Source organism: Eleutherodactylus coqui, chromosome 2 (genome assembly GCF_035609145.1).
Source record: "Eleutherodactylus coqui strain aEleCoq1 chromosome 2, aEleCoq1.hap1, whole genome shotgun sequence".
Taxonomy (NCBI): Eukaryota; Metazoa; Chordata; class Amphibia; order Anura; family Eleutherodactylidae; genus Eleutherodactylus; species Eleutherodactylus coqui.
The window spans coordinates 319,491,907-319,515,153 of record NC_089838.1 but is presented as its reverse complement, the minus strand read 5'-3'; the positions used below and the strand labels follow the sequence as shown (position 1 = coordinate 319,515,153).

General features: G+C 46.0%; 1 protein-coding gene across 1 annotated transcript in view; it reads right to left on the bottom strand.

The window, feature by feature from the left end:
- LOC136612970 (venom factor-like) overlaps window positions 1–23,247 on the bottom strand; it is a 194,473-nt gene that overhangs the window by 87,886 nt on the left and 83,340 nt on the right. The window contains exons 12-16 of the mRNA XM_066593745.1: window positions 20,110–20,322; window positions 18,351–18,542; window positions 15,424–15,573; window positions 2,847–2,964; window positions 2,317–2,391 (exon numbers count right to left, since the gene is read on the bottom strand). Coding sequence (XP_066449842.1) covers window positions 2,317–2,391; window positions 2,847–2,964; window positions 15,424–15,573; window positions 18,351–18,542; window positions 20,110–20,322 — 748 coding nt within the window. The remainder of the gene's footprint in view (window positions 1–2,316; window positions 2,392–2,846; window positions 2,965–15,423; window positions 15,574–18,350; window positions 18,543–20,109; window positions 20,323–23,247) is intronic.

Below are 23,247 nucleotides of genomic sequence, written 5' to 3'. Positions count from 1 at the left end.
TTTGATATAAAATTCTAATATTTCTATAGGTGGATTGGGTTTGGTTGATTGGGAATTGACACTTAGATTTTGAATTAAGTATTTCCAATTTTCCAAAGAGTCCTGTATTGTAGGGAATAAATTTGGGATGTTGATTTTTAGTGGTGGGGCATTTCTTGAAAGATATGTGATATTTGCCCATAATAATGCATTCAAAGACTTTTGACCTATCATTGTTTTTTTCAATTCCTCCCAGCCTATGCCTTTTGTTAGGCATAGCCATTGTTTAGTTTGGTTTATAATTGAAGCTTTGTGGTCGGCATTTAACCCTCTCCAATCCACTGTCTGACGTCTGAAGACATTCTGATTTAAGGCTGTACAGCTCCGATGTTGGAAGACGTCTGCCGGGGTTCTCATACTGTATATTGCCAGCCTCTCTGCTGTCAGGGCCTATCCAACGTGTCACCTCACACAGTGCTGGCTTTAGCCAGCATATAGCGCCGTTGTATAACGGCAAAAAAGAGTAAGCCCCCTAGGAAAACCAGCATACAAATTGGATTGGAAAGGGTTAACATTTAAATAGTATAAGCAAATAAGCCTAATTTATGTTGACGATGACTGGCATCAATTCCACATACTTTTGGGTTGAGGCGGATTAATTCCACCAACAGTTTGATAGCCAGGGTAAAGAGAAGCGGGGCTAACGAGCAACCCAGCCTGACACCATTGTCGATATTAAAAGATCCCGATAGGGTACCGTCTACTAGTACTATGACTGTTGGGTTTGTATATAGTGCTTTGATCATTTTAATACATTTTTCTCCAAAACCATATTTTTTAATATCCGGTAACGCAAAACCCCAATGGACTCGATTGAATCTAGTGCTAGGACGACTGTTTGTGTATGAGACTGTTCCACACTATGTATTAAATTTATAATTCTTCGTGTCTATCTGGGGATTGTCTTCCTTTTGTGAAACCTACTTGGTCAGAATGTATAACAATGTATAACAATGGGCAAAGTGTAACGTAAACGATTTGGCAATTATTTTGGCGTAAATCTTTGCATCTGTATTAAGCAGGGAGATGGGGTGGAAATTTCCAGGGGAACTCGGTTCTTTACCAGGTTTCGGTAGGGTGACAATAGTGGCTTGGAGAAATTTGTCTGGGAGAGTCCCCGTTAGTGCTGCTTTATTCAATGTTTCTGTTTAAATATGGAGCTAATTGTTCTCCAAAGAGTTTGAAATATTCCCTAGCGAACCCGTCTGGTCCTGGGGCTTTCATAGGTTTGCTTCTTTTAATTCCAACAGAGAAAAGGGTGCTTCCAATGCTGCACTTACTTCCCTAGAAATAGCCGGGAGGGGGATCTCCTTGCCAAAAATTTCGATTTCCTAATCCCCACCCCCCCCAAGATGGACAGGTAGAAGAGCCGGAAAGTGCTTCTAGGTGAGTTAAGATTTTTATCTTATATTTTAAGCTTCTCTACCCCCCCTGAAAATCATCGCTGCAGGGGTTGCCTTCATCCCATTGCTTCCAACGGGGCGGCAGCAGCGCCAGCCCCATTAAAAGCAATGGGATAGCATTGTGCTCCTCTGCTACAGCTGTGATAGCTGTGGCAGAGGATTCTTTCATCCTCGCAGGGAATCCCCTCATCACTGAACACTGTGACAGTGTCCAGTGATGAGGGGAAATCTGCACGGGGAGTCCCCTCATTCCCGCAGGGACTAAGGAGTTAACAGTGGGACATTTAAAAGATGCTGCTGTAAGTAGCGGGGAACGTATTGGCAGCGCAGGAGCTTCCATTAACTCCTTTTTCCATAGGAGTCGTTAGAAACTCCTGCAAAATGCGCACCAACGGCTCGCACCATGTCCTATCGTTTTTTTAGGTGCTCAGAATTTTGCGCTTCAAATTCCGCACAAATGAAAGCTTCTATACGAACCCATTGTTTCTTTTAGAAGAGTGCAATATGCGCATGCAAAACGCACGCTTGTGTGATTTGAGGCCTCAAGGTATCATACAGTGGCTCTTTTTGAAGCCACTGCCCAGGAGAAGGGCTATATCTGTTGCAAATTTCTGTGGTGTCACAATTCCTGACTGGTATTACATTCAGATCTCCACAAATGATGATATCACCTTTGGAAAGCGTCTGCACTTTAACCATTATTATATTTAAAAGGTGAATTTGTCTGGTGTTTGGTGCATATACATAAACTAATGTCAGGTGTGGAATTAATAATACGGGATATAATTTGGCAACAAATAGTAGGAAAGACAAAGAGAGGCTATTTACTGTATGTAGCTACAAATAGATATCTGACAAATAAAATGTCTCCTACCCTTCTCAGTTTTGTATTCCAGCAGGGCTGCTGATGTACTTCTTTTACGCCTGTTAATTCCCTTACATGATGAATCTAAAAAATGAGAGCGGATATAGCATGGGATGAGAAATATCAAAAGATGGACAGCTATAAACTACTCAACCATGAATGGCTTTTTACAGGATCATTCTGGGAAAATCTAATACATTGTATCCTATCTAATATGTGGGCCTGATGGGGTGGAGCATGACAGGGATTATCTTTTTGGTGACCTTTCAATCCCTATGTCACGCTCCACCCCTTGGACTCTGCACAATACATGGTACATTGTATCACTTTTGCCTGGAGAGTTTTTAGATGCAATGCAACTAAGTTTATAGCCCAGAAGAAACTAATGAAAATATGGGATCAAACATAGAAACTCCATGAAGATGTTTCTGCTGATTGCATTTGAACCCGGGACTTAGTGTACAAGGTAACAGTGCAAACCACAGAGCCACCATGAGTAACCCTACAATGCACAGCCAATTACCAGATCTGCCAATTACCAGTGGTCGCTCCTGAATTCGTCTTTACAGCAAGCCCAGCATCGTTGAAGACTCCCATGTTATCAGCACCGCCCCCCGGGGTACATGCAATGTCAGATTTCTCCACAGTGTCCCAAACCTGAGAAATAAATAATAGTCACATAAACCTGACACCTTGAATGTCCTTTATAATATTACTTAAAGCCACAGCAGAGCTGAATTTACCCTTTATCACTTTTTTCTATGAACCTTAATAAATCATTGGGCGAAATTATCAAAACCGGGCTGAGGGACAAAGGAGCCCAAATCAGCCAATTAGATAAAAACCAGATTGGATGGGTTTGCTATAGTCAGCGACTATTTTAAATGGGGGTTCCAGGCCAAAAAAATGTCTGGGGGAGGTACCCAAGAGAAACCGGAATCTGCTTCTGGTGGGCGGAGTGTTACAATTATCGGCTTCTGTTGCTAGGTGAATGTCTGCGCAACTCTGCCAGGTCGTTATGCCAGACAATGTTATTGGGGAAGATTGCGTTTCATAGGTTTTTTTTTTGTTTGTTTTCAAGAAGTTGTTAATTTTTTTGCAATGACTGATTCATATGAACAACGTGCAGCTGGGAAATTTTGTTTCCTTTTCCACTGCAATTGTGTCATGCCTTTTTTTCGTCAAAAATTGCTTAACCCCTTAGTGACCAGCCCATACTGTTTTTACGTTCTGCCCAAGTGGGCTTTAATCCCTGAGGATGTAAAAACATGTGTCCTGCAGGGATTAAAGCCACGTGGGCTCTGGACGTGACAGCTCCATGCTGTCGGTGCCCACAGGTAGCCGACAGCATGGAGCTGTCATCCTAGGCTGCGGGCAGTCCCTCCGGCAATGCCGATCGCCTTAAAGTGCAAAAAAGTTAAAGAAAACTTAAAGATTCAGCTGCCCTCATGGATCGGATCCATGGGGGCAGCTGAGATTACTCACCCCCGTTCTACACGTTGTCCCTAGCTGATCTGGTCCTCCCGGACCCGCCGCCACTCTTTTGTTCATGCACGCCAGACGGATGATGTCACGTGCATGCGCAGAAGGCCGGGAGCCCTGGCAAATTTAAAATCTCCTGGCTCCCGGCTCCAATGGATAGCGGCGATCACGAAAAAGTTTAAAAAAGTGAAAAAAAAAGTGCTAGATTCACCTCCCTCATGGATCGGATCCATGGGGAGGTGAAAATACTCACCTCAGGTCTTCCGCGATGTTCTGGTGTTACGGGACATGAAGTCACCTTCGCGCCCCAGGAAATTCAAAATCCCTCTGCTCCTGGCTACCATGTGTGGCTAGGAGCAGAGGGATGTCACTCGGGACGTGATCACTGCTATCCAATGGATAAGAGGGATCATTTAAATAAAAAAAAAATGTAAAAAACTAAAAAGAAAAAGTTTTAAAAAGCTTAAAAAAAAAGTTTAAAAAGCATACGTTTCATCTCCCCTCACGGATCATATCCGTGAGGGAGGATGAAAGTACGTACCTAAGAACCCCGGATTTATCCGCGGACCTTACCCCAGCTTCTGCGCACGCGCCCGTCGCTAAGGTGGCGGACGCATGCGCACAATATGTGGATTGCCAGGGTAATCTAAATTCTCCCTGCTCCTGGCTACAAAACTGAGCCAAGAGCCTGGAGATTTCACGGGGGGCCGCGGTGAGCGGTTCCTGGTCATGTGTTTGCCGTTATCCAATGGATAATGGCGATCACGTAAAAGTAAAAAAAACCCTGAAGTTTCATCTCCCCTCACCGATGCGATCGGTGAGAGAAGATTAAACTTTTTACCGGATGCCTGCGTATTTGAACCCCGACCTGATCCTCCTTTGTGAACCTTCCCGGATTCTGCACGTGCGACCGCCGACAAAATGCCGGACACATGCGCAGGAGCCCAGAAAACTTAAAATCTCCTTGCTCCCAGTGACCAACAGTCGCCGAGAGCCTGGAGCAGTGACCTTGTTGAGCGGTCGCTGGTCACGTGATAAAAAAGGAAGCGATCTACCTTAGGCCAGTCTCACATGACTCGATAGGAATTACAGTTTCCGCATGCGTTTGATCCGCCGTAATACGCAGATCAATCGCTTTGGATTACACAATTCCGCTCAAATTAGTTGGACGGAATTGCGTAATCCACTCGCAGAAAAGAGAACGCAGCAGGTTCTATTTTACTGCGGATATTGGCAACATAGAGCCCATTGTGCTCCATGGTCGTGGATATACCCGCAGCCCATACGCAACTACATTGTGTACGGGCTGCGGGTACCCGTGTCATCGCTAAGCGATGGTGCGGGAAATACAAACAAAAAAAAGGTGTACTGCGCATGACCGCCTGTGTGAGTAGGCAGTTATGCGTAGTACATTACGTGGCCGTATGCAGTGCCACGGCCGGCTCATAGCTGGGATCCACTGTGGGCCTCCGCAAGCGGATTCCACCTATGGCTGCGTGAGCCCGGCGTTATTCAGACCGCTACCTGTAATACGTAATTTACAAGAAGCCCCGGGAACGCTCGCCTTCCTGCAGTTCCAGGAGCAGCTTGTTGAGTGCCTTCTGTGTGAGACCGCTGTACCTCCGCAAGTTTACGAAAACTCATGGAACGCCACTTTGTACACCCCATCTTTGCTACCCCCATAATTACCCCTGTCTTCAGAAATACCACACAGTTCACATTATTACTTTTATCTAAGATTTGGGGAATGACAAAAAGGGTGTGGATGAGGGGGGGGGGGATATTTTTAGGGAGTCAATTTTTATTCCGTATAAGTGAGCAATGGGACCTGGAATTTATTCAGTTGTGCCCTGAAATCCAACGGGTGTTCCCTCCATTATGGGCCTAGCCATGTGTCCTGTAAGTAGATTAGGGCCACAATGAGTATGTTTCTGAACACGGGACAAACGGGGGTATACATTTTGGGGTGAACGTCTTCATTCCTATGTACGCTGTACAAAAAAAACCTGTTTTTAAATTGACAAAATTGCCAAAAAAATGAAAATCGTAATTTTATCCTTCTGCTTTGCTAAGATTCATTTAAATACTATCCAGTCAAAATATGCAGTACACTGCTAGAGGAATTCGTTAAGGGGTCTAGTTTTCAAAATGGGGTCATTTGTGGGGGTTCTTTATCATTTTGGCCGCTCAATGGCTCTAGAAGCGTGCAATGGGGCCTGGAATTTACTCTGTTGTACCCTGAAATCCAACGGGTGCTCCTTCCATTATAGGCCTGCAATGTGTCCTGTAAGTAGATTAGGGCCACAATGGGTATGTTTCTGAACACGGGACAAACAGGGGTATCCATTTTGGGGTGAAAGTCTTCATTTATATGTGTGCTGTACAAAAAAACAGTTTTTAAATTGACACAATTGCCCAAAAAATGAAAATCGTTAAGGGGTCTAGTTTACAAAATGGGGTCATTTGTGGGGGTTCTCTATAGTTTTGGCTGCTCAAGAACTCTACAAGTGTGCTAGGGGCCTAAAAGGCCTTCAATGTTTTTTTATGTTCTAAAAGCCACCGACTACTCCTTTTATTTTTGGCCCCGTTGTGCATCCAGACATAAGAATAGGGCCACAATGGGTATATTTCTGAAAACATGACAAACAGGGGTATCCATTTTGGGGTGCAGGTCTTCCTTCATTTGTGCGCTGTACAGAAAAAGCTGTTTTTAAAATGACAGAATTGCCAAAAAACTAAAATCTAATTTTTTTCCTTTTGCTTTGCTTGAATTCATTCAAAACTGTGGGATGAAAATACGCAGTACACCTCTAGATGAATTCACTAAAGGGTCTAGTTTTCAAAATAGGGTCATTTGTGGGGGTTTTCTATGGTTTTGGGCGCTCAAGAACTCTACATGTGTGCTATGGGGCCTAAAACGTCTTCAAGCTAAATGTCAGTTCTGAAAATCACCGACTGCTCCTTTCATTTTGGGCCCCCTTGTGCTTCCAATCATAAGATTAGGGCCACAATGGGTATGTTTCTGAACACAGGACAAACAGGAGTATCCATTTTGGGGTGTCTATCCTCATTTTCATGTGCACTATAGGAAAAATATGTCTTTAAAATGACATAGTTGCAAAAATATGAAATTTTACTTTTTCTCCTCTAAATTGAATTAATTCTTGAAAAAAACTTGTGGGGTTAAAATACTCCTGACCCCCCTCAGTGAATACATTAACGGGTGTAGTTTTTAAAATAGGGTCATTTGTAGGGGTATCTATCATTCTGACACCCATGAGCCTTTCCAATCTTGGCTTGGTGTAGAAAACAAAATGTTCCTCAAAATGCTGAAAAGTAATGTCAAATTTGTATGTCTCCTAAAATGGTTAAAAAAAACATAAAAGTTTTTTAAATGCGCATTCAGAATCAAATACACAGTTGGAAATATATATATCTTGTCAAAAGTTTGTCCAGCATGTTTGCACATATTTGATATATCATAATTGAAAATGTAAAAAAAATGAGATTTTTTTCAAAATTTTCCCAGTGTTGGCACTTTTAATATATATACACAAATTATATCGGACTATTTTCACCACCTAAATGAAGTTTTTCACCACCTAAATGAAATACACCATGTGGCGAGAAAAAAAACAAAGTCAGAATCACTTGGATATGCAAAACCTTTACGGAGTTATTCTATGTTAAAGTGACACATGTCAGATTTCCAAAATTTGGCCAGGTCATTAAGGGGTTAAAGGGGTTTTGTCATAAAAAAAATCAATACTTACCTATTCCTCCCCTGTCAGGCTTCTAACTGCATCTTCTCCCCACTAATCTTCTCCTGGCCGCTGCAGCCAGTCCGTTAGGTCACTTCACCGCAAGCCAAACAATTCTTCTTCTTCTAGTGATGAAGTGTCCATTCTTGGCAGTCTCCTTCTTGCAGGGCAATGTACGCTACGTCACTATTAAATAGCATGCAATGCATAGCAGGGAAGAGCGAGCTATTACAGAGACTGCACATGCGCGCTGCCTCGCAACAATTGTATATGAACACTTGCAGCAAGACAGCATGCATGCGCAGTCTCGGCAATAGCTCGGCATTCCCTGCTAGTTGGTAAACGTTATGTTACTAGTGACGTAACGTACAGTCGTACACTGATCTGCTGGAAAGAGAATGCAGAGAATGGATGCTCCAAAACAGGAGGAAGAGGATCCAGCCGGCTGGAGGTGAGGTGACCCGGGGGACTGCAGGAGCCAAAAGAAGATCGTCGAGTAGAAGATGCTGTAAGACAGCTGCCTGGGGAGGAATAGGCAAGTATTGATTTTTTTTTCTTTTAATGACAGAACTCCTTTAACCCTCAGCGCTGTGTAGGTGACTGCTTCATCCATCATGATAACGCACCTGGAAGAGCCACTCACTTGTATACCCACACAGAACTGAGTATTTTGACAAAAAATGGCATGGCACCCTTGCCTAACCCTCCATATTTACACAATCTCGCTCCGTGCAAATTTTTCTAGTATCAGAAGCTTGTGCTAGTAGTGCCCTGCCCACTAGAAGAAGACTAGTAATTATTAGGAAATTATAATACAGTCTTACCTTAGCTTGCGAGTGTCTCAGCTTGCGAGCTTCTTGACTTGCGAGCAGGCTCTCTCCCAAATTTTAGCTCTGATTTAAGAGCAAATATTCGGGTTGCGAGCCTGCTTCCGCATTCTACCAGATATAGGTGACGTCAGTACTGTTGTATCTTGTCTACACCGGAAGTGATGGGTGGAGACAAGGGATAGTCTGCTTGACAGCCAGGTCATGCCCCCAGTTCCTAGTTGGCTGCAGGAGTTTCTCACTTTACCCAATGGCCTTTCATGCAGCTGTGCTGCCAGGGTGTCCTGCTAGGCTGCGCCGTGCGATGAGCGCTGCCAACTCCTCACTGAGCCCTCCGCCACTGTGCCTATGTGCGCTGCTATCTCCGGCCCCTGGCATGTCGTTCCTCAGTCCCATGCGTTGGTGGGCAGCAGTGGTGCAGAGTGAGAGTGCTGGCGGAACCACAGTGCCAAGGCTGCTGGGGACAGTACTGTCCTCAATGCTATACATTAGAGGGGCGGCAAGGAAGAGAGTGCTGAGGCTGCTGGGGACACTCACTGCGTGCAGGTCAGTACAGATTGCTGTTGGGCACAGAGCTTGCAAGGCTGCGGGACGTGAGATCACAGGCGGCTGGATTTTGTCACAGGCGAGCAATGATTAGAGGCCGCACACTGTTAGTCCGCCACCGGGGAGTCACAGCGGGACCCCGAGCACAGCCACTGCTGAAGCCTTCCAGCCGCAGATCCATCGCCTAGCAGGGACACTGACAGCGCGGAGTAAGTGGAACATACCCTAATCCTAACCCTCCAGCCCTAACCGTAACACTACAGCCATGGCAAGACACCATCCTAGCCAATCACGAGCTTGGGTGTGTTACCTGGGCAGATACTGTCTGTCACTAGGTCTCCACCCATCATTCTGGTGGAGACTAGATAGAACAGTACTGATGACGTCACTGCGCAGTGCCGCCGCTGTCTGCAGGGATCTCACAATTAAATGCCGTACATTATACGTCATAAAAACTGTTTAATACAGTACATTCTATTGTATTGTGTTTTTATATAATAATAGTCGTTATTTATAAGTACATTTTTTCTTATTTAAAAACATGTAACAAAAAAATTGCTGTGTTTTGGGGAGGTCAGGAACAGATTAATGGCATTTCAATTAATTTCAATGGGGAAAATTGATTTGACATAAGAGTGTTTTGGGTTAAGAGCTCTGTCATGGAACGAATTAAACTGTTAAGGCACCACTGTACCAGTGCTTCTATGCCACACAGCTCTGCTACATGCACGTCTCACACATACAGCTCTGCTATGTTGCTTTCGCATATAAGATACATGTGATTTACATCAGCTGTTCGCTGAGGAGACATGTTCACTCATGTGTCATGTAAGCTGCATTAGCTTCACGGCTGCGTTGAACCCTCTGCGGTGACATGTTTGCATGACAGCAATCCTTTTTACCAACACTGGACATCGGTTCACGATTAGATGAAGGCTCGACTGGCGGCATTAGCACTTCAGGTGACATGATATTACGCTTAGGAGATGTGAAGATAGTGGTGAAGGACTATGCTTCAATGTTGTTGGTTAAAGGAGATGTCTCGAGGAAGCAGTTACATTTTTTTTTTGCCCAGTCCCCCCCATTAAGTACACATTACTAAGCCCCCCTGTAAATGACATTTCTAGCTGGTTTGTACTTACCGTTCCAGCGTTTCAGCAACTTATAAAGTTTTCTCAAGATGGCCGCCGGCTCTTTCCCCGTCGCTCGCTGCAGCCCGACGTGCGCGCTCCCGAGACGCCGCCAGCTGTGTCTCCATGGCAACCGGACGCATCGCAGCCGCCGACCAGACGCCCCGCAGCCGCCGACCAGACGCCCACCGCCAGGCAGCAGGTAAGGCGCTAGCCCCCGGCTCCCCAGCGCTAGACCCTCAGCCCAGGTGAAGGCCCCGGAGCCCAGCGCTAGTTCCCCCGGCCTAGCGGCAGCCCCCCCCCCCCCGGCCTAGCGACAGCCCCCCCGGCCTAGCGGCAGCCCCCCCGGCCTAGCGACAGCCCCCCCGGCCTAGCGGCAGCCCCCCCGGCCTAGCGGCAGCCCCCCGGCCTAGCGACAGCCCCCCCGGCCTAGCGGCAGCCCCCCCGGCCTAGCGGCAGCCCCCCCCGGCCTAGCGCTAGTTCCCCCATCGCAGCGACAGCCCCCCCCCGGCGCAGCGCTAGTTCCCCCGGCGCAGCGCTAGTTCCCCCGGCGCAGCGCTAGTTCCCCCATCACAGCGGCAGCCCCCCCCGGCCTAGCGACAGCCCCCCCATCGCAGCGGCAGCCCCCCCCGGCCTAGCGGCAGCCCCCCCCGGCCTAGCGCTAGTTCCCCCATCGCAGCGACAGCCCCCCCCGGCGCAGCGCTAGTTCCCCCGGCGCAGCGCTAGTTCCCCCGGCGCAGCGCTAGTTCCCCCGGCGCAGCGCTAGTTCCCCCATCACAGCGGCAGCCCCCCCCGGCCTAGCGACAGCCCCCCCATCGCAGCGGCAGCCCCCCCCCGGCCTAGCGACAGCCCCCCCGGCCTAGCGCTAGTTCCCCCATCACAGCGACAGCCCCCCCCGGCGCAGCGGCAGCCCCCCCGGCCTAGCGCTAGTTCCCCCATCACAGCGACAGCCCCCCCCCGGCGCAGCGGCAGCCCCCCCATCGCAGCGACAGCCCCCCCGGCCTAGCGCTAGTTCCCCCATCGCAGCGACAGCCCCCCCCCCCGGCGCAGCGCTAGTTCCCCCCCGACCCATCACTTACCTGGGACGCTTCTCGGGGCTGCTGGGCTGGGCTGGGCTTCTCCGCTGGGCAGCTCCAGTTTCTGCACCTTCCTCTAACAGAGGAAGGTGCAGAATGGCCGCTGCAGCGCGCTCCCGAGCAGTGACAGCTCGTCTGCGCATGCGCAGAAGAGCTGTAGCGGGGAGCACACTGAAGCGGCTCGTGCTGAATAGAGAAGACCGGACTGCGCAAGCGCGTCTAAAAAAGCAAGCTGCCAGCGAATTTAGACGGAACCATGGAGACGAGGACGCTAGCAACGGAGCAGGTAAGTGAATAACTTCTGTATGGCTCATATTTAATGCACAATGTACATTACAAAGTGCATTAATATGGCCATACGGAAGTGTATAACCCCACTTGGTTTCGCGAGACCACCCCTTTAATATGTACCGTGAGCTATGTATGTGGACATTTGTGAGGTGTCATTTATTGGAGTCTCCACAATGGTGTGCAGCTGTCTTACAACCAGCTACAAACTGCCAGATTGAGTACTGCTGTATCCACAGCAAGTGAGGCCACGAGTGATTGTGGGGGACGTATTTCCCCCCATAATCCCTCATTCAGGGGGATCACATGACGGTCAAAATATAGTGGTAAGTAAGCAGCACAATCTCTATACCTCTGGAATCTGGAGTCAAGATTCAAATATCCAAGAATTCAAATGTCCAAGGGCAGCATGGATTGTGCAAACAACAGCATTGATTAAGATGCATCTTTAGTTCTCCACATATATACATGACTTTTTGACCTCCTACAGAGATCTTTATCAAAAACCTGATAAAGACCTCTGTATGAGGTCGAAACGTCCTGTCTTCATGTGGAGAAATAAAGATGCATTTTAATTGATGCTATTGTTTGTACCATCCATGCTGTTCTTGGACCTTTGTATTCTTGATCACATGACAATGACATAATCACAGGTCCTGTCGGCATACCAGCTATATTTGTGTAAATTTGGAGTCTCCACACAGGTGTGCAGCTGTGTCACAACCAGCTACAAACTTCCAGACTGAGTACTGTTGTATCCCTAGCAACTGAGGCAACAGGCTATCTCTTCTCTTTTAATTCCCAGTCATTGTTACAAGGCTTGTATAAAGAGTCTAACTTTGGCTTGAAGGAATGCTGCCTTCCAATAGGTGGCACTGTGGAGGTATTATTCCCTCTCTCTTATTTGCATATTACCCAGAGGAGCATGAATGGCCTTTTGAGTCTCCTCACTCACCGTCTAGGTGCTCTCCATAGGGAGAAAAGATAGTGTTTCTGACCCCTGCCTCAGGCTTCTCACTAGCAAACCCAGACTCCTGTTGGTGTTCCTCTATGCTGGGTGAATTGCTCCTTATTCAGATAAGTGCTGCTGTATCCAGTCAGTTGTATTTTTGTTATCTTTATTGTTCTGCTTTGTGGTGTCAGTTCATTTCTCCAGGGGTTCCTATAGCGCAGTGGGGTCAAGCCTATGGTACACGTGCCAGAGGCAGCACACAGAGCCCTGCCTACTGGCACACTGTCGGCTGCTCACTACGTTGATGAATACCGGCAGGGGCCACAACTTCCCTGCCTGTATTCACTCAGCTGTGCTGCTAGCGATGCTGATACTGGTGTACATAGTGATGTCAGTGTGCAGCCAGGATTCTCCTCTCCCCTCTTCTGAGGTCTCCTCTTAGGTTCCGTGAGAGCAGGGGTACGAGACATCCGGCAGCACACTGACGTCACAGTGTGCACCTGGGATCAGCACTGCTAGCAACGCCGAGCAGAGTAGCAGCAGTGCTTCCATGAGAAGAAGGGGGTAAGTATATGGGTCTCAGGGGGCAGTAATACTACTGAGGGCTGCTGTGGGATGTCACTATTACTACTGGGGGCCACTGTGTGGTGTCGCTATTACTACTGGGGGCCGCTGTGTGGTGTCACTATTACTACTGAGGGCCGCTGTGGGGTGTCACTATTCTTACTGGCGGCCGCTGTAGGGTGTCACTATTCCTACTGGGGGCCGCTGTGGGATGTCACTATTCCTACTGGGGGCCACTGTGGGATGTCACTATTACTACTGGGGGCTGCTGTGGGATGTCACTATTACTACTGGGGGCCGCTGTGGGATGTCACTATTACGGCACTGGTGTGTCTTATCTCCACCGAAAGTATGGGTGGAGACATATGGATTGGCCGGGATCAGTGACAGGGAAAGCCCTGCTCACACTCCCAGCAGTGGATTGAGTGCTGTTGCCTGGGATCCCTGGAGTTGAAGTACGTATACGAGCTTTGTTCTGCTAGCTCCTGGCCCCGATCTAGGGATTGTGCTTCTGCGCCAGCCGCTGCGCTTAGTGGTGTTTTTTAAAAGATAAGCACCGTGTGCTCATCAACAGGTCGCCGCTGTCATGGGTCCTTCTCCCCCACTGTCCTTATTATCTGCTGGCGTCGTCCCATGCATTTGAGGGTGGCCGGGAGCAGAGTGCAAGGTGCTGGGAGTGGAGATTGCAGTGGAGCAGGGAACTGTGACAGCGGCCTAATTAGCAACTATTAGGGCTTTTACCCACTAGCGTTTTTTATAACGCTGCACTATCGCTGCGTTTTTTTCAATGAGACTTTCTAATTTTAAAATTGCATTGCACAAAAATCGCAAAAGCACAAACTTGCGATTTTTGTGCAATGCGATATTAACATTAGAAAGTCCAATTGAAAAAAACGCAGCGATATTGCAGCATTAAAAAAAGGCTAGTTGATTAAAGCCCTTAAAATGACACTGGGGGTTAGACACTTGCAGCAGCAGGCTGTTAGCCAATGGAGATCGCGGACCTCAGCACCCCGCTGAAGCTGTGGCTGCAGCTTCAGTGCCTGGAGTATGAGGCAGCAGGCAGAGCTCAGGAGGCACAATCAGCCGCTGAGGGCGTTGCAGAGCTCAGGAAGGCATGTCTGCGGCAGCCAATCAGCCACTGGGGGGCGTTGCCTTTGACTGAGGACTGGCAAACCCTAACATCTGGTGTAGACAAGATACACCAGTACCCACTATTACCACTGGGGGCTGCTGTGGGATGTTACGATTACTAGTGGGGGGTATGCCACTGTGGGGGGCACTATTACTGGGAGCTACTGTGGGGGGCACTATTACTACTGTGGGCCACTATGGGATGTTACTATTACTACCCCCTTGTACATGCGACATCTTTGCCAATCACAGGTCATGGCAGTATAGCCACTGAATTCTGTGATTGGCTAAGTGGTCACGCACGTGAAAAGAACCTATTATTTTAAATGATGTATTTATATGAGAGATTTTTCTTTTGCCCGCGGTGCTGGATGATAGAAGAATTGCAGCGCGTCCTATTTTGGCGCAATTCCGTTTAAGAATCGCGTATTCTTCCCCTTGGGAGCAAAAAAAAATGTAAAAAATCGCATCACACTCAATGTAAATGTAAGTTTCATGTGAGTACTATGTGATTTTTTTAAATTTTTTTACTATTGAAGCAACAAGCAATTTTCACAGAGCTGAACTTGCAAGTGCAGCGTTAAAATGTGTTTTTCCTAGAAAAACGCATCGCAGTGGCATAAAAGATTGTGGGTTTGCAAGTGCGACTTTCTCGGCCCAATATTGCACTTGCCTGTATAAATGCACCTATGTCTTACGGGCAGACTCTACTGTTATGAAATGCCACTTAGAAGTGGTGTGAATCAGCAGAATGTAGTGTGAGGGCACAGTGAGGGGCTGTGAAGGCCATTGCAAGGGCTGTGGTTGTACAAGTCTGCTGAACAGAAGTTACACAGAACTACTTGATCTAATCTGCTGTGATTCCTGAGCTAAACGCTGAAACTGCTACCCAAGATTTATTACTGAAGTCATCTACTGGGTGTTTAAGCTGGAGTGTGTTCTGGTTTCCAATGAAAGTTGCAAGTATGTGGCCCAAGACATGCCTGTACCTCTGCACTGCCTGAGATCCCAGAACTCTGGCTGCCGGGAGTTCTTCCATCACTTCCTGCAAACCGCACATAACCTGAAATATGCCCTGCCAGGCCCAGAACAACCGCAAACCAACCCCATGTAAGCTCATCCAATACCCTACTTCAGGGCTCTAGTCTTATTCTTCTTTTCCACTAAGTCTTTCAGCTACCGACATCATTTTTAGCAGCTAATGGGCTAACATTTTGCCACACAGTCACCCAGGTATTATAGAACTGCATAAATCCCATGTTGTTTCCTCATTTCTTACCCCATGCAATCAATGGTAGAAATGTTTTCTACATCCCATAGATGTTACTAATTCTTAAACTATGTGCAAGTTCTTACCTTACTCTGAGTCAGCTTATACTTGCTGTTTAGTGTGAAGACACCTTTATCCACTGCCACCAGTCCAACGGTGGAATGATAGTCCGCCTTCAAGGTCAGTGTTATAGAATCCAGAGGTTTTCCGATTTTTTTATCAGCTTCCAGTGTCAGCTATGGGTAAGAGGTTTAAATATACAAATAGCCATGATAATCAGAGACTGACTGGATGGGATCAAATAATATTCATCTACTTTTCAACATGTCTACCATAGTATTAGTTCAGTGCTGATGGAAGCTCTTCCCCCAGTCAAGCCTTGTGATCATGTTGCCCTTTAAGCCCTATTTACATGAAATGATTATCGCTCAAAATTCGTCAAAAGAACGATTTTAAGTGATAATTGTTAAGTGTGAATGTGTAAAAAAACCCAAAAAAAACCCGCTCACTAGTTGTTAGCGGTTGTTTAAGCTTTTCAGTCAGCTCTAAAAAACCTAGTTAGATCACTGGCTTCTAGTCCTGTGTAAATGCTCCCTGTTTAATGCTTCCCATAGGCGGTGACGTCTGCGCTCGTGCAGTCGCTTAAAAGACCGTCAGCCTGTGTAAAAGGGCCTTAACAGGGACAAGACAAAAATGGTCTCCCTTCCATTGTCCATACCATGGACAACATTAATTGCAGTGCTTCTGTAGTGTGCAGTACTTACTGACCTGAGGTCCCAATGGGTTGCAAACCAGAGTAGCAAGCACAAATCCAGATTGGGGCACTGTTGCTGGACAGGATGTTCCTCCCTTGACAGCAACGTCACAGAATATATACCAGTCCTACACCAAAACCATGCATCTATTTCTGAGGATGAATTTATCTGTACAAATTCTGGGTCTGCCCAATCGTCTCCAGCCCCATTGAAAGCAATGAGAGGACTCCACAATCCTCTGACAGCAGCAGCAGGGGAATCCTTAAACCCTGCGGGGAATCTCTTCAGACACGACAGAGATGAAAGAATCCCCCGTCTCTGCTGACAGGATCGCAGAGTTCTCCCATTGCTTTCAATGGAGCCAGCGATGCTGCCACCCCATTGAAAGTAATGGGATGAAGGGATTCCCCATAGTGATGTGAGGCTGTTTTCTTATAAAAACACCTTGCATCCACAGGGCTTTTGCAGGGTGGAAAGTGCGATATTGAGCCGTGAATCACAGCCTGATATCGCTCTTGCCTGTGTGAAACTAGCCTTAGGAGTGATTATGGTTTTTTAAGAACATAGAAGGTAGCATGCCATTCTGCAACTTATTATCCTACAGTCCTATATGTCATACAGGAACCCCAACATTTGTACAGGCTTGTGATATTTTTAATATTCAGATATGTATGTTGAAACTAATCATGCTTCATCTAGAGAACTTCATCTTGCATCACTTGCCAAATTATCATCTATTACTACCTTATTTACCCACTAGGTGGTGGAGTATCATACAAAGGGCTCATTCACATGGGCATAAACATATTTTGGTCCCTGAATGTGCAGCGTAGGTCTTTGTACATTGGGTTTTGGTTCATTAACCCTATTCTGGTTCTGCATTCTTTTTCCTCTCTACCCTGTATGGGCTCTTTGCTGTTTCTGTGAGTGCTGTTGGACTCTACACCTATTATTGAATGTGCAGCGTAATCCCGAACCTAAAGATGCCTATTCCCTGTGTATCTTGGCCCTTCTGCGGGTTTTGTTGCATAAATACAAGTGTATTTACGCATGGAAAAAAATACACAGAATGGTCCATTGTTTTGATGCACAAATAGCAGTAAATACATGTTTCATGTGTATTTGCACTAGCCCATTCATCATGTCTATGGCCTTTTATGGTACGTAACACACACCATAATAAGATATGCTACATATTTTTTCACAAGACTAAAAATTGCTTGAAAAATACGCTTGTCTGAATACCCCAATGTAAATCAATAGGGATTCAGCTTAGTGTATCACGTGTGTGAGATAGACCATAGTGTTTGAACACCATCTTGCCAATCAGAAGATTACAAGGCCTGAAGAAGAAAGCTGCGACTGACATTCACTCACACAAATGTCTATTCAGGGGAAGAAGAAGGCTAATTAAATATGAGCTTTGTTTTAGAAATGTACTCTGCTTAGCAAATAGTAAAACAGATAAGACGTTTTTTATTTGATCTATTAATATATGTAAACCTTAACTGAGCTCAGGAATGCTTAAAGATTACAAATTAACGTTCTCAGACAGTAAGCAAACAGCCCATGCTGCATTTTTGTAATCAAAAAAGAGGCGTAACAAGTTATGTGTATGTATAAGTCAGGTGACCTTTAGTCTCGCTTTCAATATATTTGTCTAAAAGGACTATAAATACTTTGGCTTGTTAACAAATAAATGGAATCATTTCCAATTTACACAAATGCTGTGTGACATCCGTGCAGCTCGTCCTAACCCTGATTTGAAAAACAAGAAAATACCTAAGGAGCTCCATTGCGCTGAAACGTGTGTACCTTGCGTGTTTGCAAGTATGTTTGGTTTTAACAGCACACTACATAGCTGGGAATGATATTGCAAGTAGTATTTTTAAAATTTAGAAATCAAAATTTAGATTTTGTCTGTGATTCTCAGAAGAGCTCGTACTAACCCTGATTTGAAACACAAAAAGATATGTATAGAGCTCCATTGCACTGACACGTACGTATAATACACTGCACAAATATTCCTGTGTGAATGAGCCCTTAGGAATATACATATATGAATTACAGGGCGTTATACTGTAATGTTTGTAAGCATGTTTGATTTTAACAGCACACTAGATGGCATTACAAGTAGTATTTTTTAAATTAAAATTGAGATTTTGTCTGAAACATTAAGATACCAAGGAGAAAAATTGCACTTTATAAACAGAATCCCAAATAATTTGACTCATGCACTTTTCCTTTTATAACCTTACCGTTCCCATACACTTATCCACCACATCCACCCATATGGAGTCAGATACTATCTCGCCTCCAACTATGTAATATGCAATAATACGAAAAGATGGTATGAAATCCTCAGTGATGAACAGTGACATGGTGACCAGGGATTGGCCCACCAGTCGGCTTTGCTTGCCCGCTTTCACTATCTGGCCTTTGTTTAGGATCTGGGGAAATATGAAGTAATTATTAGACTCAAATACTGTATATTTTTGCTATTACCTACCCCTTATCAGCTCTAGGATTGGGAACATATTTGTTTCCTTATTGTAATTATCTGGTTGTTCTTATTTTGGATGAAGTCCTTTGCTGTACTATCTGTTGGTGCCCTACGCTCATATCACAGATAAGTTTTTCTTTAGCTTGACTCTTGAGACAATGTGATATCACGGAGTGCTCTGCTATCAGGGTGTTTTTTTACACTATAAATTCCTTTTACAATGGTTATGATAAGAGAACAATAGCTTTTTAATGAGTTTAGGATAAGATAACTTTCTGCACCATGCTATCACAATAAAGGTAAAGTTTGTTGCACCTGTATGTACTAGTATACAGTGTACAAAGAACCAACTATAAGCGTCATTGTCAGCCATGGGCCATCGAGTGGTGACAGTGGCACCTTAAAGTTATAGCATTCTCTTTGTCGCTCAAAGTTATTATGTCCCCAATTGTCTATGCGCTCCCCTGCCACATGGGCCCCATAGCAGTCATATGTTCTGCTCCCATTGGTGGCACGCTACTGGATTGTTGTTGGAAGTCTATAGAGTATTGCCATAAGCATGTAGAATGTGGGAGTTGTATTATAGGAGTATTGGAGGTTATTTACCTAGACCTGCATTTCACATAAGCGAGAAATGTATTAAAAGGTAGTAGTCAACATATGGAGATTACTAATAGTGCTCTTGTCAGCCACTGGCCGTCAGGAGCCACTATGGAGTTTTCTCTGCTCAGCGGTCAGCAAATTGGCCTGTCCTGAGCCATGACATCATCATGACAATAGGATAGGATTGTTTGTTGCCTTTCGGAATGTATAATCTAGTCGCAACATCCTTGACCCTGCATGGTGTGTGACGTCACTCTTTCAGGACCTTTAAAGGGGTACCGCCAGCTCCACTTTTTCAGTGCTTTGTTATCATCTCTCTGGTGAGTTTCTTGGCTATCTTCCTGTGTTTGACCCAATATGCATGACTGTTCTTGAATATCCTGTATACTGACCTCACCCTAACCTTCAGACTGTCTTCCAAAACCACTTTTGAACCTGACATTCACCTGCCTGTTTGCAACCCGCATTTGGGGACTATCCTATGGACCATGATCCTAGTTCTTGTCCAGTAAAGTCCACACCTCCTTGAATGGTCTTCGGGTCTCTGCTGCTCAGCTTAGCCTCTGCCAACCTGTCTTCTTGTTAAACTTCTTCTAACACCCTTAAGTCTAACTGGACCTCACTTTCCACTTGTGTAACTCTCCTTCCCTGTCCATTGGCATACCTACTATTGGCATACCTGCTGCCAGCCCACCAGTTACCAGCATCCAGGTACACCCTGGACTAGAATACATAGGGAATTTAGCAGCCATACAGGACAGCGGCCAAATAAGATTGCTGTAGCTTGGCCAAACAACTCAACAGAACTCAACAGTACAGTGCTTACATTACACCAACAAATACAGTACTACATAATCTTTGCGGTTACTATTCTAAATGAATTACCTGTAATTGTTTAAAAGTGTACTTACCAAGTAGGTGAAGTGGTTGATCTGATTCTGAACTCCAATGTTGCTATTCAAGATATTAAAGTTTATAAAAATATTTGTTCTGGGTTCCAGGATGGTATTGGTGACGCCAATGTGCAGGTAATTGTACTGTGTACTCGGTGTCTTATATGCTGTCACTGTCATTTCTCCAGATGCCTGCAAGTTGTCAGGTAACCCGGGCACAGCTGTCCTTACCTGTGAGCAATGAATACATCAGAGAGACAAAGTCTGCCTTGTGGATGGAGAATCTTCCTTGAACTATTATTTAAAGGGATTTTCCCATTACTCCAAATTGCTTCACAATCACTCTTTCCTTCCTGGTTGCTGTTGACCAGGACATGTGACTGCTGCAGCCAATCACTGACTTTAGAAGGTCACAGGTTCTGTTAAGCAGCTACCAGGAAGGATAGAGTGATTGTGAAACAATTGCAAGGCATAGGAAAACCCTTTAAATATCATTCTGTCCACTTGTGTCTGAAAGCTTTGCAGAAAAGAGTAATTAATATTTTTGGAAATCAAATGTAATTGATATTTGCCTTAATTTTAAATAAGTCCTATGTGACCAAAAAAGGAACAAAAAATTTGGGGTTAACCAAGAAATAATAAAATATCGCTTTATAATGCAGCATTTGAAAAGGGGAATTTTTACTTTGACAATGAAGACACAAAACCCCCCATGTATAGGTAAAACCACGTCAGCTCACCGCCACTTGTACGAGAGGATACACACTGTGCAAGTCCAATGCAAGAAGGCATAAACACTGAGCTGGTTCCCAGGTAAGGAAATGCCGTAACTCCATGCTTTCTTGGTAAACTGGCTTAGGAACTCATGGTTTGCAGACCATAAAACACCAAATTGACACATTTCCAGATCAATTTGGATTTACACATTTGACTCTTTTTCACTTTTGGAGCTGGAGTCTACCATTGTTACAGTACAAAACACCCAGTCATGAAGGTCTGTGCTGTGTTTATGTGTGGGGAGGGGTTGATTGTTTCTCCAGATAGAGAGCGCCAGGTTGGTGTAAAGAGTCTAAAGCTGAACATAGATTTAAGATATCAATTGGACAATGATCATCTGTATGAACGATCCCATCAGCAACACTGTACATGAAGATGGATGATCGGGGAGTCATTTGTAAAATAAAACTGACTCCACGGAGATTGAACATTATGGCAAAGGATCAGCTGGATTCGGCCAATCATTGAATACACTCACAATTTTAATTGTGGCCAGATTTAATTTTCTAGCAGGATCGAGAGTGTCTGTAGCAGACTATAATCTGCCATAGCCCATCGTGAATTATCCTTCACGTCAATTTTGCAGCCAATGGTCACCAAAAATGTCCCAAATCATTCAATTACGAAGAAACTTTCTTTCATGTATATGTGTTAGAATTGGGGTTACCACAAGGGATGCGGGGACCAGGGCTGGTGTCTCTGTCCGGGGTTCCCCCACTCTGGTAGTTGGTCGCAGCGGCCGGCGGTGCGCCCCGCATCGCATGCGGGCGCGCCCATGTACTAGTCGGCTGCGCGGCACCCTGGTCAGTGTGCGCTGCCGGGGGGAGGTGGTTCCATGATTTCCCCTGGTGGTCGTGTGGCTTCTCCCCACCTGTGGGCGGGGAAATATACATATTGACCTGCTCAGCCAGTCCTTCTTTGCCAGTGTTTGGTTTTGATTCCGTTCTGCCGACACCCGCTATCATTGTCCTGACTTTTAGTGTTCTGATTTCTGCTTGACTCTGACTTCGCCTCTGGTTTATCCCTCTGTACTGCGCACGTGCTTTCTGGTTCTGACCCGGCCTGTTTTGACTATTCCTTGGTTGCTGTTTGGTTTCTGTCAGCTATTCAGGTTCCTACCAGTCTGTTTCCCTGTCCCTCCTTCCTGGGGTCCCTGACACTAGTGCAGTGCAGGGACCGTCACCCAGTTGTCACCCTGGAGCTTAGCCCAGGGGGGCTAGTAGGTAGAGACATGGGAGAGGGTTGGCGTAGGGATTCCTGGTCCATCTGCCCTGGCCAGCCCTAACAGAAACACTGGCCTTACTGTTGCTGGGAACCTGTTTTGACCTTCCCGTTTAAACCCTGACATGGAAGCTGTTGTGGCCCTTGCTAATCAGGTACAAGCCTTAACTGGTTTGGTCCAAGATTTGTCCACTCGGCTTCAGCATCAGGAGCAGACCGGTGCTGGTACTCCATGCACCATAGCTGCAGTTCCAGACTTGGGGGTCGAACCTAGGGTTGCGCTACCTGACGTGTTTTCGGGTGACCGTAAGTCATTCTTCATTTTCCATGAAGTGTGCAAGTTATACTTCGATCTACGCCCCCACTCGTTGGGTTCAGAATACCAAAGGGTGGGCATAGTAATTTCACGCTTGAGAGGCGACCCGCAACACTGGACATTTTCGCTGTCCTCCAACTCACCATCCCGCCAATCGATCGATGCCTTTTTCATGGCCCTCAGGCAGATATATTACGAGCCAGATAGAGCGGGATATGCCGTGAGCAAGTTGTTAGGTCTTCGGCAGGGTAGTCGTCCTGCTTAAGAGTTCTGCTCTCTGTTTCTGCAGTTTTGTGTGTAGTCTAGATGGAGTAACCGTGCTCTGAAAGATTTGTTTCTGACTGGGTTGTCAGTCAGTAAAAGATCTGTTGTTGTCGTACCCGGAACCCGAGACCTTAGAACAAGCTATGACTATTGCTGTAAAGGCCGACCGTCGTCTTAGGGCTCGACGCAAGACTCAGACCGAACTGGCTGTGACCCGATTCTAGAATCTGCCTGTGACCTCAACTACCAACGGAGTAGAGACAATGGAAGTGGGCTCCTTGTCCCCGAAGGAGCGCAAGGAACCAATTATGCCTATATTGTGAAGGTCCAGGTCTTTGGGTCGCCAGCTGCCCCAAGAAACAGCAGTCGGAAAACTTCTGCTCCTAGGTGGTCAGGAGGGATCGCCTAGGAGCTCAGGTACTTCCAGAATGTTCTAAAGTGTTGGTGCCATTCTCTATTACGTATAACACCCATATCCCTAATGGTCTGGCCTTCATTGATTCAGGGGCCACCACGAACTTTGTTAATTTTGAGTTTGTTAAGTCTATGTCTGCATGCCTGTTACCAGTGAACCCTCC